General features: G+C 35.8%; 5 protein-coding genes across 6 annotated transcripts; 2 read left to right on the top strand and 3 right to left on the bottom strand.

Annotated features, from left to right (window-relative positions):
* The first annotated feature begins 963 nt into the window (after positions 1-963).
* On the top strand, positions 964-2,139 carry LOC108839552 (pentatricopeptide repeat-containing protein At5g65560-like). The gene has a single exon (XM_018612306.1). The coding sequence runs from the start codon at positions 964-966 to the stop codon at positions 2,137-2,139; it is 1,176 nt and encodes a 391-aa protein (XP_018467808.1).
* Positions 2,140-3,164: 1,025 nt separating this feature from the next.
* On the bottom strand, positions 3,165-4,491 carry LOC130504968 (putative F-box/LRR-repeat protein 19). The gene is made up of 3 exons (XM_056999574.1): positions 4,381-4,491; positions 3,896-4,227; positions 3,165-3,824 (listed from the first exon to the last, which is right to left on the bottom strand). The coding sequence occupies exons 2-3, from the start codon at positions 4,225-4,227 to the stop codon at positions 3,338-3,340; spliced, it is 819 nt and encodes a 272-aa protein (XP_056855554.1). The 5' UTR covers positions 4,381-4,491; the 3' UTR covers positions 3,165-3,337.
* A 1,181-nt stretch (positions 4,492-5,672) lies between these two features.
* On the bottom strand, positions 5,673-7,481 carry LOC108826068 (uncharacterized). Its single transcript, XM_018599449.2, has 4 exons — positions 6,764-7,481; positions 6,574-6,644; positions 6,146-6,464; positions 5,673-6,039 (listed from the first exon to the last, which is right to left on the bottom strand). Exons 1-4 carry the CDS (start codon positions 6,845-6,847, stop codon positions 5,842-5,844), a joined length of 672 nt encoding a protein of 223 aa, XP_018454951.1. The 5' UTR covers positions 6,848-7,481; the 3' UTR covers positions 5,673-5,841.
* Positions 7,482-11,387: 3,906 nt separating this feature from the next.
* LOC130504969 (uncharacterized) lies at positions 11,388-14,374 on the top strand. 2 transcript variants are annotated; one of them, XM_056999575.1, is made up of 8 exons: positions 11,388-11,528; positions 11,724-12,730; positions 12,818-12,902; positions 12,988-13,083; positions 13,182-13,442; positions 13,536-13,781; positions 13,868-13,951; positions 14,047-14,374. In XM_056999575.1, exons 2-8 carry the CDS (start codon positions 11,748-11,750, stop codon positions 14,170-14,172), a joined length of 1,881 nt encoding a protein of 626 aa, XP_056855555.1. In that variant the 5' UTR covers positions 11,388-11,528; positions 11,724-11,747; the 3' UTR covers positions 14,173-14,374. The 2 variants fall into 2 exon arrangements, with proteins under 2 accessions (XP_056855555.1, XP_056855556.1); XM_056999576.1 differs by having other exon boundaries at positions 11,409-11,551.
* Positions 14,375-15,418: 1,044 nt separating this feature from the next.
* LOC130504970 (gamma-glutamyl peptidase 1-like) lies at positions 15,419-16,903 on the bottom strand. The gene is made up of 3 exons (XM_056999577.1): positions 16,521-16,903; positions 16,008-16,337; positions 15,419-15,732 (listed from the first exon to the last, which is right to left on the bottom strand). Exons 1-3 carry the CDS (start codon positions 16,830-16,832, stop codon positions 15,622-15,624), a joined length of 753 nt encoding a protein of 250 aa, XP_056855557.1. The 5' UTR covers positions 16,833-16,903; the 3' UTR covers positions 15,419-15,621.
* Positions 16,904-18,543: the final 1,640 nt, after the last annotated feature.

Genomic DNA, 18,543 nt, shown 5'->3' with positions numbered 1-18,543 from the left:
GGGAAATTATAATATCAACTCTTCATTGAACAAATCTGAACGAAAAAGTATTACCAAATTTGAATCGAAACTAGATAATATCCAAACGGATTTACTATTTTGGTATCTAGAGAACCAAAATGTAAACCTTATCCGAACAAAATATTTCGGATATTCGAATGTATTTAAATCATATTTATATACTTCAGTATGTTAGCTATTTTTCGAATTAATATCCAAGATATAAACTATTTTAAGTTGTTTAAAATATTTGAATTATAAAAAATAGTCAAAAGTAAATATCTAAAGTAGATAAACAATAATCAAAACACCAAAAATACTTAAAATATATATTTATTCTTCATCCAAATATTCAAATTAAATTTATTTTAATTTTTAATTTAGATACTTTAGTTTTACATTACTCAAATTTACATGTTATTTTTTTTAGATTTAAGGATATATAAATTTTAAAATTTAAAAATAATTTAAACGGGTTATCAAACCCGCAAAGATCCAAATCAAACCGGAACCAAAGTTTATAAATACCCGAATAGAGTTAGAATCTTTAAACTCAAAAATCTCAAACCAGAATAGATTTTAACCAAATTCGAATGGATACCCAAATATCCATCACTAGCTTAGTCAATATAAAACGATCAAATATTATAAATATACTATTTAATATAAATAAATAAAAACTAAAACTGAAAATTAATACCCGTGCGGTCGCACGGATCAAGATTTAGTTCTAATGAAAACTTATTGCCAACAAAATAAAAATAATTTATTTTTGCAAACACTATGACCTCTGGGTTTGTAAACATTTTAGTTTCTTTTTGCTCTTTGATTTGAAAGCCAATTTCCAAAAAGAAAAAACAAAACAAAAAATTAATGAAAAAGTAGGGGTGTATTAGCTCTTCTCACAAGTACGACTCGAAAGCCCTAGCGTGGAATCACCAGACGATGAGATTCCAGGTGCACATGCCGCTCCGTCGACAGTTCTTCAGCACATCGGTGAAAAGTGCAACATGTGAGAGGTTGATCTCCGCTCTCTCCGAATTTTATAGGCAGAAGAATCTTAATTTGTCCTCAAATCCGTCCCATAAGATATCTTCACACGTCAAACCCGTTAATACACCCATCTCATTTCGTTCCATTTTCTCCGGGCTTAGGTGGCAGAACAATCCTTCCCTGGTATCATTCCTACAGTATGCTACGCCTGTCGATGTATCCTCGCTTTCCTCGCTAAGTCTTAATCCCAACTTCAAAGATACTGTGTCCTGTCATGCATCTGTCCTCCATGTTTTGACATCACATGGAATCTCGTGTCACGTCCCTAAGATCTTCATATCCATGACAAAGATGTGCGATACGGTGAAAGAATCTATGTTAGTTGCTGATTTCTCTAGGAGGTTTAAGTCTCAGCTTACTCCTAAATGCTACCACGCCTTGTTGGATTTATTGGCTAGATATGATGTGGTCGTCGAGATGAAGAAAGTTTATTCAGAGTTGTTGGAGAAAGGTATGGTCTCTTCTCGGGGTACTTACACACCCAATCTCATGATTGAGTCGTATTGCAAGCTTGGATATGTGGTTGAGTCGAGACAGTATCTCTGTAAGATGATCCAAGCTGGCTTGGCTCCTGATCATGTCACGTTTACATCTTTGGTTCTTGGTCACTGTAGAAGACACCATGTGGAAGCTGCTTTCCGTGTTTTCAATGAGATGGTAGATCATGGGTGTGCACAACGCTATGAGAAACTCATATTAGAGATCTGTGGAGTTGGGAATCTGGAAATAGCGAAGAGGGTGTTGGATCAGATGTTTAAAGAAGGAATAATTCCAAATGATATGGTTTTTATTGCATTTGTTAACTGTTGCTGCAAGCTGCAAAAGTATGGAGAAGCTGTGAAGATTGTGGAATATATGATTCGTTGTGGTCACTTACTGCCATTTGGGTATTGCAAAACGTTGGTTTACTGGTTGTATAGCGTAGGAGAAAAGAAGAGAGCAGGATCAGTTATAAAGATGCTGCTTTGCTCTGGCTTCTACCATGATGAACTTGCTTGTGAAAACTGGCTTAACCTAGGGGAGAATGGCTCATTTCTACACCTTCTCTTTTATGAGTTACAACCGTCATCTGCTTTGTTTTTGTAACGTTGACGAATAAACTATATGTTAATTGTTTTCTTACGAGTTTAAAATGTGAGCATAGAGGTTAACAATTTTGTTGTTGAATTTATATCCCATAGTGGTTGCCACACTAAAAAAATCACAAAAACATTCAAAGTAATTATGGCTGTCAATTGGACGCACAACAACTAAGAAGAAGAAATGAAGATGAAGATGAAGATTCTTGCGTTTCAAGTAACTGTTTTTTAATGTTCAGACAAGTACTATTTAGAAACAAAAACCCATTTACTTGGTAAAGAAGAAGCATGTGAAGAAAGAATGCGTTGAGAAATACTACACATGAGATTCTTTAATTGGACTTAAAGGATAATGTTGTCACAAAAAGCATATGTGCATATTGGGCTAAATCATTATCTCAGAATCCCAGTTGATATTCTTACTTAAAACCCCTCTCAAACACTTAAAGCCACTGAATCTTGCCATGAAACCTTCCTCTCGTCTCTGCATATCCGAAACTTCATTTCTCTATGTAGCTCATCGATTCCATTACCAAGCATCGCGTTATTTGTTGCTTCAGGGACCATTTGTTCACCATTCGCTTCCGGTTTCTCTTCTGCTATGTACAACCAAAAGTGCAAAACCCACAACAAAACCAAGCTCTGAACAATTTTTCGGTTCTCAAGACTTCAACAAAAAGAAGAGCCCAAAAACAACACAAGTTGTTTTGGCTTTACCAAGATCTGATTTAGGTCAATGCCCTGGACTTTGTCAGTGACAAACGAATAAGATAGTTAAATCTTAGGAAATAAGCTAGCTGTTAGAGTTCTTCTTGCGTCTCAAGTTACCTTGCATGATATTCAGACAGCTTCGTTATTTCGATTAGTTTGGTTACATGAAACCTGTTATATTTTAAAAAAACGACACAAAGTAGTATACATGTTGGCGGTACTTCTGCAATTGTTCCTACGAAATTCATTATTTTATTGTTAGTTTTATTGTTGGCCATTATCAACTGATTAGTTTTTGGTTCCGGTGAACGGCGTTGCATATTTAAACATAAATGTAGACTATTGTAAATAAAACTTGTGATGATACCTTTTGCTAACGAAAGGATTATACAAACCAACATATATAACAAATATTTTCTTACAAATTAAAAGAAAGTGACACTTTCAATACAAATCTACAGGCGTCTCCTTGGTCGCAAGGTTGGAGGATTTGGTTATCCTAGCTTGATCTCTTTCAAATTCTTCAGCGTAGAGGTACTTGTTGTAATACAATGGCTAGTCCAGTAACTGCACCCGAACAAGTCCAAGTACTCTAGATTCGAACATTTTTGACATAGTTTGGAAAGAGCTCTATCAGTCAGTGTGGAGAATCGAAGTTCCAGGTGCTTCACCTGACTCATGTGTTTAAGAATACTAAGTGCATCCGCATTCCCTAACGTTTCGAAACATAGATCCCGCTGCCGCACGTATGTGCATTGCCGCTTCAACCTCCTGATCTCCGAAGGCGGCATCAAATTGCGTTTCAGAATATGAATATTCTTGCAATTCGTACCCACTAGTTCAATACAATAACCAGATATTAAATAAGAGCAGCTTATATCGAGCTCTTTAAGCTTAGTGCAGTTTAATGCTATCTTCCTCATGGACTGAACAGTAACCTTTGGGCTATACGTAGCCCCAAGTACTTCAAGATTAGGACATCTGCAAATCAAGATTTGATCAAACTTCTGCGATTAACCTCAACTGAACCAATCAAACAGAAAGGTGTGTACCTTTCGGCCACGTAGGAGAGAGATTGATCTGTACAATGCCTGACTCGAATCTCCTTGAGACCGCCATTGCTCTTGTCCACAACAGACCGGATGGTTGAGTCAACCTTTTCCTCAAATTCGGAACTCCACCAGTGGTTTGAATCTTCGGAAGACAGAAACTCACCTTCGAGGTCCAAGAGAGTGTTGAGGGACGGTTCTTGGCATAGCTTCGTCCATGTTTTGCAGACCAGCATCGGTCCGTTCCATCGTTGACCAATGCTCAGACGTGAGAAGATGTCGAGGAGACATTCTGGAGTCAACTCTGTCCAGTCAGGGAGGACTCTAGATCCCATCTGATTGAGAACGAATTGAAGATTGTTAGATCCTAGTGATTGAATATGTTTGCAATGAATATCTTACCACGAAGAACCGATCAAATTATGTGTAATAAAGCGGAGTCTATATATATATATATTAAGTTTCGGAATTCTTGTTTCTTGATTTACCTTTTCTATTAAGAAACCTACTCCGCGTTTCCGTGGTCGCTGACTTCCTTTAGGGAGAGAGCTTTGTGGTTTAGTCTTTGTTTAGTCTTTTAAACTCTCCAGCTATTTGAGCTTAGCCATTTCTAGGTCATTTAAAACATAAATTAAATGAGATGAACTGGACGAGACGTTTTACAAGATTTTCAAAATATCTTGTTATTCAGAAAATAATTTTGAAAAACATTTAAAGTTATGCGTTGTCGAACGTAAAATTTATGTAAAATCATTTATGATCTCCGATTAATTTATTTACAGTTTATAAAATATGTATCAAATTCATTGTTATTCACATCTAAACGTGTTATTTGGAGAGAATTCAAAATAAAAATGATTTAAAAAAATCTAAGGCTGTTGCTTCTCTACAATCAATTGCTTCCCTCTATTAACAATGTTACACTTGATTAGTTTTGAGTTAGAAGGATAACTCAAAAATGTTACCAATCACCAAGTAGTTTTATTTTCTTGAGTTTGATGTTTGATTTATGATGTGTTATGCTTGATTTATAATTTTGAGTTATTTCTTTCAATTCTAATTCAACATGTCACCAATAAAAGCTAATAATTTTCCTTCTTAAACGGAATTTTACCAATGAATAACGAAATGTTGTGGGTTTTTTTTCCCTCTTTCAGTCTTTCATGCATGGTGGAGTGACTCTCCTAAGATTCATCACTAGCCGAGCCATAAGCTCTCAATCAATTCATCGCTTCAAATTAGTGTGTATATAGTCAGTCAAAATTTCAACAAATTCTTTGTGACTCACACAAAAGAAAAAAGCTGTGACCACATAGTCTAAGCGGCTCACGGAAACAAGGACCAGAACACAAGAGACATGATCATGTAGGAGTTCAAGTATGATCTTCGTGCGTCCTCATCATTACTGGTCTCTTGTCTCGTGGTATCAATGTCCAACAAGTCTTTCTGGTTATCAACGTTGATGTGAAAAATAAAGTTGGCTATATCAAGTAAAACAGATCAAATCATTTGTTAAAATATTATCAATTTCATCTAAAACTATAACATTCAGATTTGTTTTTACAATCAAGAAATTCGAACAAACCACCTTGAACTTACAAAAAATCTAAAAAATTATTGCTAAAAATATTATTGACAACAATAAATTTTAAATTACATTTTAAAACACCTAGTTCAATAACACTGTTTTAGTTAGATACAGAAATTGCAGGCAGATTTGTTATGGCATATGAAGAGAGCGAGTAAAAGAACATTCACCACATAAAATGAGATTCTGTAATCACCAAATTGGATGTTGGAACATATGAAAATTATGATTTCAAACTGATCAAATCTTCATATATCTACTACACCTGTGCATATATAAAAACCCTTTAAAGCATATGTGCATATTGGGGTAAATCACAATATCTCAGAATCCTACTTGATATTCTTACTTAAATCCCTTCTCAAACACTCAAAGCCACTGGATCTTGCCATGAAACCTTCCTCTTCACTGCTGTTCTGTTCAACTCTTTCTCCACGTCTCTGCATATCGGCAACTTCATTCCACCACGTAGATCATCGATTCCATCACCAAGCACTTCCTTCTTTGTTGCCTCAGCGAGCACTTGTCCACCATTCGCTTCCGGTTCCTCTTCTTCTCTCTACAATCAAACATGCAAACACACACACACAAAATCAAGTTCTGTTCAGTTTCTCAATTCTCAAGAAAAGGAAGAGCCAAACATGACAAGTTGTTGTGGCTTTTACCGAGATCTGGTTTAGGTCAAACCCCGTGGGGAATTTGTCAGTGCTCCTCCCATCTCCATTAAGATCAGGAAGAGGAGTGGTGTTTGACAGAACCTCGTTCCCTCTCGTCCTTTTCGGATTCTTATTGTCCAATTCACAATTTGCATTATCTAATAACGCCGCCAATGCTTCCTTCTTCTCATTGCAAATTGTATCCTTGTGTCTAGGAGCAGAGTACTTCTTTCTTTTGCCACTCTGTTTACTAGGCACCTTCAACATGTCGGGAGATGTTTCAAGAGTTTGGTCTTGCTTCAAGTGTTTGTATCTACGTCTCAAGAACCTACCCGTTTTTTAATCAAAACACACACTCAGTAAGCCAATTAAACGTTGGAGTGTGGTTGAATCATGTAAAAAACTGACAAGAAGATGAGAGAGATTCATCAATATACCTAACTTCTGCGTCAAGGTTTGATCGTCTCTGTTTCATCATCTCCAACTTCCTCATCTTAAACTCTGTTTCCTGAGAATACAAAAAAAGAAAAGTTGAAAGCTTTATCTTATATTTGCTCCATCAGAATCAAACCCAACAATTCAAAATCGCCGGATCCAGAGACAATTGAAGAGGGGAACCCTAATTACCTTTTGCAAGTCGTGATAATCCTGCATAAGGGATTGATGCTTGAACATGATCCTGGGATCGACGGAATCAGTGATCTCCTTCATCGGATCCGATCAGAGAATCGCAGATACGGAAGAAGAAGAAGAAGAAGAAGAAGAAAAAGGTAGAGAGAGAAGGGGAAAAGGGGATTAGGTTTAAATGTAGGAGGAAGAGTCTTATTCCTTGTATGAAACTCTCTTCTTGACCAATGACTTATGAACCCACAAAGCAGAAGCCACCACATCATTACAATTTCTTAGATTGAAATTTGTAAATTAAATTTTTTGAATTTTCCTTTTTTTTTTCTTTTTTGGTTGAGATGAGTCTATGAGACAGACCAGACAAGCAAACAGAAAACTAGGCGTAGTCATGAAGATGGGTAAAGGAAGAGGAAGGAAAAAAAAATATTTTCTTTTATGTTATGTCTTTTTGGAAAGTTGCAGAAGGGGGCATTGAATTGCTGACTAATTAACAGGAAAAAGGTTCTTTCTTTATTGTGTTTATATTTTATGATAATTATAGGTTTATGTCTTTGTGTGTGGTGGGTTTGATGATTGGTGGAGATTTGAATTTTAAAAAGCACATATGGATGGGTCATTGAAGAAGAGATAAAGAAATGAAATTTTGTAGATTGATAATTAGAAGAGATGGGGTCTTGAGTTGAGAGAGACATCAAAAATTAAAGAATTGGGAAATAAGAAAAGAAACAGAAGGAGAAGAAAACTATGGAGGAGGAAACTGAAATGAGAGATGACTGCTCTTGGTGTGTATGTGTGTATGAATTGGACCCATCCTGTGAGACTTACCATTATACCCTTAGAAATCATTAATTTTTTTTGTTAAAAATGCTTACTAATAAAAAAGTGTTTGAGAAAGAAATGGAATAAAACGAATGTGTACTGGGGAGTGGTACTAGAAGAGAGAGAGAAGTTTAGAGAGATAAAGTAGATCGGGATCCGGCGAACGGACGGCGTGTGAGCGCGCGTGCCGTCGCCGGAGCCTCTTGTGTGACCAACCAAGCTCGTGGTTCTCGTTTCTATCTCGCCTCCTCTTCCCTCCGCCTTGCCTTAACTCTGGAACAACCACCCGCGGTGGATCTGTCTCTGGAGCAACGGCGCGGTTGCGTTGAGTTTGGTGCGGTGAAGCTTCCCGTTTTGTCTAGTTAGTGTGGTTCTCCCGAGAGACGGAGGCTCAGTCAGCTTCGTCGTCGTCGGTTTTGTTATCGGGAGACGAAGGCTTTGTCAGCTTCGCCGTCGCCGAATTAGTCGCCGGAGGGTGAAGACTCCCTATGTCTTACGCTGTCGGCTAAAGATGGTCCAGTTCTTTGGATCTTTTTGGAGTTGGTGTGTGATCCGATTTTGGATCGGGTTTTTAGGGTATGGGTCTCGGCGTTTGGTTTCTTCGGTAGAAGATGAAGCTTTCCGGTGTCGGTGACGAGGGTTAAAGGAAGAAAGTCGTGGTCTTTGATTCGCATGTCCAGTGTTTGAAGTGGTTCAAAGTCGGAGGAACCTCGATGTGTCGGTGGTAACCTCTGGCGTGAAGACACTGCGGGAAGATCAGTTAAGGTTCTGTGGAAGCTCAGTCGTGTAAGGGGGATCTAGATGGAGCGGTTTAGATCTCCGACACGAAGATAGAGCGATGAGTGTGGTTTTTAGAGAGGACGGAGGCTCTGCAGGTTTATGAGCTCCGTCGTATCGCGGTGTCGGTAATCTCCGCCGGCGAGTCTCCGATGGTGCAAAGGATAGGTCGAGATGGAGCAATGCGTGCAGCGACAACGATGCAGATTCGTCCACGCGTCTCGCTTCCAATCTCCCTGTCGGTGCACGGGCTTGAAGCTGGTTGGTGGGCTTAGGTTTTGGTCAGTGGGCCGTTTCTTTTGATTTGGGCTTCGACTTTGATTGTATCAGCCCGTTTATGTTTTCTGGGTTTTTTGTCTGGTTTGGTTGTAATCGGGCTTTGACCCGTTGGGCGCGGCCCATCCTATTAATAAATCAAAACCTTGACGGAAAAAAAAAAAAAAAAAGTGTTTGAGAAATAAATTTTTTGTTGACAAGTTAAGAGCAAAAAAAAAGTTTGAGCCGAAAGCAAAAGCCAAAATGCCCAAGTTGCTAGAGCCCAAATATTTGTAAGTGTGATATTAATTGGGAAAATTGCTAATAGAGAACAAAAAAACAAGGGTGTTGTCCCTTTGGTATAAATCATTTTTTGTCCAATTTTTCTCCTTTTTACCCTTTCTATTTCTGAAAACTAATGAAATAAATACTTTTGTGAATCAAAAAAAATATTAAAAATACAAACAATTAATAAAACACCAATATACACATGCTGATATTTTTTTTGTTTTCAAAAAGTTGATAAATAAGAATTTGAAAATACGTTCCACTAAAGGTAGAATGTGCCTTCTACGGAAAATGGTATAGTAGAAAGCGTTTTCTAAAATAAACATGGTCATCTACTATTTTTAGAACGTACATTCTACTGTTTACTAATTTTCTAAAAAAGTGGAATGCGCATTCTACTAATCCTAAAGCTATCTACTTTTCGTCTGGAAGCATCTTCTACTTTTATTAAGTATTCTAAATTTCGCGGAATGTGTTTTCTAAAATGTACTCTTCCGTCTACTAAAAGTAGAATGCGTGTTCTGGATTTTTGTCAATGTTCTAAACTTTTAGAATGCGCCTTCTACGGATAAGATTACCTGATTTTTGCGAAAATTAATGAAAATTTCAGTTATGGAAATATTCTAAAAATCTTCTAAAAATATTCTAACTTCCTAAAACGTGTTATTTTCGATTTTGCTTGTCAAATTTTTTTAAAAAATGATTTTCCCTTGTCTTATTCATTAATCTATGGTTTTTCCATAGTTTTCTTTTGTTTTTTTTTCACAAACTCTTGTTCACTATGATACATATCTATACAACATGTGGTGTTTTGAAATTAGGTGCATTTTTTTGTAAAATTTTATTTTTACTTTATAAAGTTTACAAATTTTATTTTTATTAAAAACATTTTTAAAATTTATATTTTTATTAAAAAGTTTGATAAAATTAAAATGGTTACAAACGTTTTAAACTTTTTATAAAAAATAAAACTTTGTAAAATGTTTCTTTTTATAAAGTTAGTTTAAAGTTTTTATTAATTTTTTTGTAAATTTTATTTTTATTTTATAAATTTTAAATTTTTTATTTAATTACAATTTTATTTAAAAAGTTTTAAACTTTTTATAAAAATAAAGCTTTGTAAAATGTTTTTAATAAGTTTATTTAACGTTTTTATTAAAAAAATTTGTAAATTATTTTTATTTTTACAAAGTTTATTTTTATTAAATAAAATTTTAAAAGTTTTATTTTATTTTCCCTTTTTAAAACGTTTTTAATTATTATTTTTTAAATTCTTTTAGTTTACTGTGTTTATAAAAACTTTACACAAACTATATAAAATTTGTAAATTTTATAAAAATAAAATAAAACCTTACAAAAAGTTTTTAATAAAAAGTTTAAACAAACTTTATAAAAATACATTTAATTTTTTTCATTAAAAATTTTGATAAAATTAAAAAGTTTACAAACATTTTAAACTTTTTATAAAAAATATAAATTTGTTAACTGTTTTTATTAGGTTGATTTAACGTTTTTTATTTAAAAAAATTGTAAATTATTTTTTTATTTTTATTAAGTTTTACAAAATTTATTTTTATTAAAAAAAATATAAGTTTTTATTTTTATTTTCCCTTTTTAAATGTTTTAATTATTATTTTTTAAAATTCTATTAATTTAATGTGTTTAATTAGATTAATCAAGGGTTAGTTTTGGGATTATGAAAGAAATTATACTAAAAGGACAACTAAATGATAGTTTTATACTATAAGGACAACCATGCTGAATTTTTGTTCCGTTTTGGCAATTTTCCCTTAATTGTTTGTCTCCTTGGGTTTGCTCATCTAACCAATGGCTTTGATGGCCCAGTATAAAATATAACTTACCTTTTAGTACAAAAGAACAGAATCATGCATCAAAAATTGCCGCGTTCGTGTCGTGTGTCGTTTACTCGCAGTCAATGGGGACATCGACGCCGTCCGTGACCATGACACCGGCTTCCGAGAAGCCAAGTGCGGTTCCACTTTCATTTTGTTTTGTTTGTTTATTCTTATTTTTTCTTACCTAAACAAAATTTGTAGTTCGTGTCTGAAACTGGGATTTCAAGCTTACAATATTCAGATTTGCATTTTTCTCTTTCTAAATATTCATATTCCAACTAAGAGTATGATTAATGAAAGTCTCTCTAAATATAACACACCGGAATTTTTTATATTAAATTAATGAATATTTCAAATAAAAACAGTAAAAATCCACACCTAAAATATATTAAAATTCCTCAAATAAGAGATACTGGTGTGAATTTATCAAATTTTAAAAAATTCTTATCAATTTAATATAAATATATCCTGGTTTTACATTTGATGAAAAAAATTATAATGACAGAAATAATTTCGATAAAAAAATTAAATAAATCAATAGAAATACTCAAATTTATACTCCTAGACCTTTGACCAACAAAAAATAGTCTCCTACCCCAGGAAAAAAAAATATTAACCCTTATATATAACAGAAATCAATTAGCGGAACATAATTCTCACGTTTAATTTTTTTTTTCGTCGTCGTCTCTCTCTCTCGCGCTCTGTAAAGTTATTATCTTTCTTATTCGCTTTGGGCAAATTGCACCCAAGAAAGCAAACAGGAATCAAAGGTTCGGATCCTCCTCTGCGATTCGTTAGTTTCCTCCCGCGAAATCCTCTTACTTGTGTTGTCAATTTCGAATCGAAACACGAGATCTCTTATCTTCTATTCGATTTCCTGATCCGTGAATATGATTGCTTCATTGACTAGATCAGATCCGTTTCTCGATTGTTTCCATGTTATTTGATTTGTTCAATTTGATTAGGGCACGGAATTGAAGAATCGAAGAATGTTAGAACAGCTATTGATCTTCACACGAGGAGGACTAATCCTCTGGACATGCAAGGAGCTCGGCAACGCTCTCAAAGGCTCACCCATCGACACTCTGATCCGCTCCTGTCTCCTCGAGGAGCGATCCGGCGAAGTCTCCTTCAACTACGAGTCCTACACTCTCAAGTGGACCTTCCACAACGACCTCGGCCTCGTCTTCGTCGCCGTCTATCAGCGGATCCTCCACCTGCTCTACGTGGACGACCTGCTTTCCATGGTCAAGGAGAGCTTCTCCGAGATCTATGATCCTAAACGGATGAGTTACGATGATTTCGATGAGAGGTTTAGGCAGCTTAGGGAGGAAGCTGAGGCCCGTGGGGAGGAGCTGAGGAAGGTGAAGCCTGTGAGCAGTGTTAAAAAGCAAGGGCAGGTGTCAAAGTCTGGTCTTGATGGAGGAAAGAAGAGTGGTGGATCGAAGAAGGATGATGGAGATGGGAATAAAGATAAAGTCGGTAGCTTGATGATGACTAATGGTCACTCCAATGGGAATCATAAGATGGAAGATGACGCTGACAAGACTGATCTTGCTAACGGGAAAGAGAACACGGCTGATAATGTTGTACTTGATCCGAGTAAGCTTATGAAGCTGAGGAGCAAAGGTGTGAGGGGTAGAGGGGGTTTGAGGAAAACTGACAGTATAGGTAATAAAAGTTCCAAGGTTACTGCTGCGGAACCGCCGAAGAAGGCGACCAAGAAGAATAGGGTTTGGGATGATGCGGCTCCTAAACAAGTGAAGTTGGACTTTACGGACTCCGTTGATGAGAGTGGGAACGGTGATCATGTGGATGTTGTGGCTGCTGACCAAGGAGAGAGTATGATGGACAAGGAAGAGGTTTTTAGCAGTGATGGTGAAAGTGAAGATGGTGATGATGATGACGAACCAAGAAGTGATGAGAAACCTGAGGCTAAGAAGAAGGGATGGTTTTCTTCGGTTTTCCAGAGGTGGACGTTTCTCTTGTTGAATTTGTTGCTAATTTACGTATCTATTGTATCATCTGGTATTAAACGTATATTGTAATCTTTGTTCAGTATTACTGGGAAGGCGAATCTTGAAAGGACAGACCTTGAACCTGCCTTGAAAGCTCTGAAGGAACGGCTCATGACCAAGAATGTGGTATGTGCCTTTTACAGTGCATCTTTTCTTATGTTTGGGTTTAGTTATGGCTTTTAATTGAGAGTGTGCTTTTTTTCATTCACAGGCTGAAGAGATAGCTGAGAAGCTTTGTGAATCGGTGGAAGCAAGTCTTGAAGGAAAGAAGTTGGCATCGTTCACGAGGATCTCCTCAACCGTTCAGGTATTGTGCTTTGTCCTTGTACCTCTATTTGAAACGAGAAAACATTTTAGTTTGAAATCTCAAGATTGCTTAATTGTGTTGACACATATGAACATCAGGGAGCAATGGAGGATGCTCTGATTCGCATATTGACTCCGAGACGCTCCATTGATATAATGAGAGACGTTCATGCTGCCAAAGAACAGAGGAGGCCTTATGTGGTCGTGTTTGTTGGAGTCAACGGAGTTGGGAAATCCACCAATCTTGCCAAAGTTGCGTATTGGCTTCAGCAGCATAAGGTCAGTGTAATGATGGCTGCTTGTGACACATTCCGTTCTGGTGCTGTTGAGCAGTTGAGGACTCATGCTCGTAGGTTACAGGTAATGAAATATTTCAAGTAATCGCTGATTAATGTTCTAGATACTGATTTTATGAATATTGACGTGAAATACTGGTTTTGATTTTGGCAACAGATACCTATATTTGAGAAGGGTTATGAGAAGGATCCAGCAGTAGTTGCAAAGGAAGCCATACAGGAAGCAACTCGGAACGGATCGGATGTTGTTCTTGTTGACACAGCTGGTCGGATGCAGGATAATGAACCTTTGATGAGAGCTCTCTCAAAGCTCATTAACCTCAATAAACCAGACCTGGTCTTGTTTGTTGGTGAAGCTCTTGTTGGAAACGATGCAGTTGATCAGCTCTCAAAGTTTAATCAGGTTCAGTTTCTTACCCGCTAAAGATTCGTGTTAGATGTTTGATAAAACCTTATTAACATTTTTTTTTCTCTCTCTCTAAACTCTAGAAACTTTCGGATCTCTCCAATTCTGGGACCACAAGATTGATCGATGGAATCTTACTGACAAAGTTCGATACCATTGACGATAAGGTACAGTGAAACATTGATATATAAGTATTTATGTTGCCTTTTAGATCTTATAGTATGAAAATTGTAAACTATGTGTTTGGGACGGGGTTTTGTAGGTTGGAGCAGCGTTATCGATGGTTTACATATCGGGAGCACCGGTTATGTTCGTGGGTTGTGGCCAGTCTTACACTGACCTGAAGAAGCTCAATGTCAAAGCCATAGTCAAGACACTTCTCAAATGATCTTCTCATCACCATCATCATCACTATCTTCATCAACCAAACCATCATTTCTATCAATGTCTTATCCATCATACTTTATCTTGAGTTTTTGTTATGGTTTTTGATGTTGTTTCCTTAAAACTCGAAAATACTATTTCGCTGGAGTCGCTACTATCCCATCCCATGTCTTTATAATATGATGCAACTTCTGTTTTGAACTAAATGCTCTTTCCTTTTATTTCTTCCTGTTATTATCATTCACCAGGATTGTTACTTAAAGTAACCGCTTAAAGATAAGTAACCAAGGCCGTGTGACTAGCTGTCTCTTTGAATTAGTAGAGAGGCCTAGGTCATCAGGTTAAGATTAATACCTAGATTCGGACTCTATCATCTAGCAAACATGGTGTGGTTTCCTCTTGATAATGATGTGTTTATGCATGTGGATTAGTGTGGAAGTACGACGCGAAAGTTGATTCGGTGTTACAAGTGACAGAAGAAAATTACAAAGCCCTTGAAGCAATTCAATGATGGAGACACAAAGCTCGAGCTCAAACACTCAGGAGATTACTTCTTCATCAGTGGTGCTCCTGATCACTGCGTTAAAGGCGAAAAGATTACTCTTCTTGTTTTATCCGAACGCAATATTCGTGGCCGCGGTAGCCGTGGCTGCAGTGACCCGACAGTCCTAAGGTTTCCCCTAATTCTCTGTCAAAAACTCCAGCTCCTAACGCTGCGGTTGGATTGAAGGTTGGAAGCGGGGTGTTCTTGACCGCCGTTGCGATTGGCTTGGCTATTGTTTAGAGGAATTGATGGATAGAATATAGTGTTTATCGTTTCCAATTGTTAGCAAGACTTTTGTTTTTTCATCTTCAGATTGTTAATGCTTCTTTTGTTTCCGTATAGTATCTTTCAACATCAGTTGTGGCGTAATTTAATTAAGACCACCGTTTGGTTATCCTAATCGAATTCTCTTTTTGCTTAGCTAGTGTCATGTCGACCAAAAATAATAATATTTCAACATAAAAGATCTCTCTTGTCTCTCTTTTGATTTGTGTTATGGGTTTTAAAACTCAACTTGAAGCGAAACTGAAAAATGCAGAAACGAGATTTGGTAACTCCAACTATATAATTCTAAGAATTTGTTTCTCATTAATTAATATCGTAATATTATTTTGGTTAGATGTTGCATAATACCCTTATTATACAGTAAATCGTAATTTCACATCAAAAATTGTTAAACAAAGAGACAAAGATAATGACGATAGGATGATATGCAAACTATATTTTTTATTGAATTATTTTACTTATGGGTACAACACATAAATATGACCTTGAGATAAATATGAGTTTTTGTTTTCTTGACAAAGATGAGAATAATAGGTTATATTGAATAAGAATACAACAAGGTAATAAATCCATAAGTGCTCCAATATAACAAGAGCCAAATAGATAATTTGGGAGTGAAACTAATTAATTAGCTGGAACTCTGCCTTTGAGGAAATTCTTGCAAATCGTCTCCAAAAGTTTCCTGTCCGCTCCCCTATTCTCCATCGAGGCCTTTGCCGCATCCGCAAAATCTTGCTGCAAAATTAATTAATGGTTTATCAAATAAATACTATATTTCATAAATAAACAAAAATAATATAAATAATGTTAAATCTTTTTCTATAATGAATTAATGACCATAACTTTATAAAAGCAAAGCAACAGTATCCACATACAGTAGATAATCTTTTCTTGGTTCAACTAACACCTAGTATGAAGTTTACTAAACTTGAGTCACTAAACCATTCTAGTATCTTACGTTTTCTACATAAATGTTTCTGTAAATGGGGATGAAAGGAAATAAAGCTAACCTTGATGAAGCCAAGGCCAAGAACACGATCAACGATCTCGTGGAGGATCTCTCTGTTATACTCGGGATGTCCTTGGATACAGAATAAATGATCCTCAATGGAGAACATCTCCACCTCGTAATTTTCGGAATAAGCTAGTACTTTAGCAGACTCAGGCAACACTAACACTTCGTCCTGATGTAATTTTAGGATGGCTATGGTATCCGGAATCTCGTTTCCAAAGAAACTTCCCGGTTTAATTGCATCCTTCACGAGGGTTATGTCTGTAAGCTTAAGTTCTGGTCCCTTCCTTGCTCTTCCCACTGTTCCTCCTCTTACTCTAGCTATTATCTAAAGGAATACAATTTTTTTGATAAATTAAAGGTAACTTTTAATCTTAATCCAAATCATTATACTTAATGGAAAGTGTTAGTAGAATTGTATAGTTAATATGATAATATTTTAGTAATTATATGGTCTCTAGGGTTGGGTTTAAGACCATATTGTAAGGTTAGATTGGTAAGAAGAGAGAACCTGGTGGCCAAAGCAGATGCCAAGAATTTTCTTCTTCATCTCATCAAGTTTCTTGACGATCTCACATAGCTTAAGGATCCAAGGATCATTCTCGAAGGAATCGTGAGAGCTTCCACTAATAACGAAACCGTCGTACTTTTCAAGATCTTTCTCGTCCGGAAACTCGCCCTCTACGACTCTAAAGGAGTCCCAATGCTCTCCTTCGTCACCGAACGTGGACACGAACACGTTGTGGTATCCACCGTACTCTTTCTTCACGAACTCTGAATCAGGAGTGGCTAGAAACAGTGCGAACTTTTTCTGCTCAACCATTTTTTTCCCGTCTAAAGAAAATAGAGAGACAGTGTGGTTGATTAGAAGAAATAGAGATAATAAAGAGAGCAATGGAAAAGAAACACGTATGAATATGTGTATTTATATGAGATTTAATTTGGTCGACCCACCTACTTGGTTTTGTATTTTCCACGTTTTGAAATAGTATTGCAATGGAGACAATAGACAGCTAGCAAACCATTGTTGACCGTTTGTGTCCATACGTTATTCACATTATTCTGGAGGAGATATCATTTTAATAATACTACATTGATTGTAATTGGACAAAAAATTGAAAATATTTCATTAACTCCCATACCAAAAGCAATTAATAACGTGCATCTAATCTTTTATGTTTCGGTTATTCTATCGTATCTTATTCTCATATTAACAACTTTGAACCTTTTTTTGGGTCAAAATTAACAAGTAACAACTTTAACTTATTTCAAAAGGTTGACAAAAAAAAAACTTATTTCAAAAGGTGGTGTTAAAAAGAACTTACTTTAGAAGCTCCAGACTTGTCTTTGAAAGATCTAGAGAAGTTACTTCTGTGATGGCCAAAACAAATTAGATGAGAATTACTTTTAAATAACAATAAATCCAAAATTATTTAAAAGAAAACAAACTTCTCTAGACGGACTGGATGGAAATTTATTATTGATGACTTTACTTGACTTTATTGAGGCTTGTAAATTTCTTATATGTATTTGGAACTGAAATTTGATTTTTTCTTATTGTTTAAATTTATCTTTATTTCTTGCATGCTTTTGACCATAAAACTAATAGTAATCATAGTTCGGGGAAAATGTATCAAACCTCTCTTTGTTTTTTCTTCAGTATCATCTTCTCTTGACAAATGTATATGTGCTAATGGACGTGGGCAAACCAAGTTTACAGCTCTACTTGACAAGAACCATTCATAAGTCCCAAGTCTTATGTAACGCCTGTTTTTATGTTTTGTTTCAGCCTATTATCTATTATGCATGTTGAAAACATCCTCTAGACGGGCTTTCTTAAATCATTTTTATTCCTGAACATTTTTTATATCCGTAGTTTAGATTTGCGTAATCATTCTCGGCTTTGATCGAGTGTCTTCGTTAACTTACGTATTCTTATGGAAGTCAGTCATTATTATTTTTTTGCTAAAGACTTTTCTCTTGAGGAGTGTGATGCTTTAGTCAGTCATTATTGAAATTAGTAATTAAAAATGTTAGAATAATAATACTTTGCAGTATATGTGATAGTACTCTTAAATTTCATAAAGATGGTTATGTCTGCAAGTTTAAGTTCTGCCTTTCTTTGCTCTTCCAACTGTTCCTCCTCTTACTCTGGCTATGATCTAAAGTAATTCGAATTTTTCGATAAATTAGAGATATATTTTAATCTTAGTCCAAAACATTATACTTAATGGTAATGGTCTCAATTTCGTTATGATCGATATTAGTGAATCACAAATTTTTATTGAATTCTTGTTGAATATGTCACTAGTTCCTTCATTGATATAATATGCTAATATTTCAGTAAACATTTGGTCTACAACTGTACGATTTAAGATTAATGGATTAAGGTTAAAACCGGTGACCAAAGCATATACCGAGAACTTTCTTCTTCATCTCATCAAATTTCTTGACGATCTCACATAGCTTAAGGATCCGCTCATCATTCTTGAAGGAATCGTGAGAGCTTCCGCTAATAACGAAACCGTCATACT

This window comes from Raphanus sativus, unplaced genomic scaffold (genome assembly GCF_000801105.2).
Source record: "Raphanus sativus cultivar WK10039 unplaced genomic scaffold, ASM80110v3 Scaffold1911, whole genome shotgun sequence".
NCBI lineage: Eukaryota > Viridiplantae > Streptophyta > Magnoliopsida > Brassicales > Brassicaceae > Raphanus > Raphanus sativus.
Note: the sequence above shows the minus strand (reverse complement) of the source record. Positions and strands in the feature narration are given on the sequence as shown.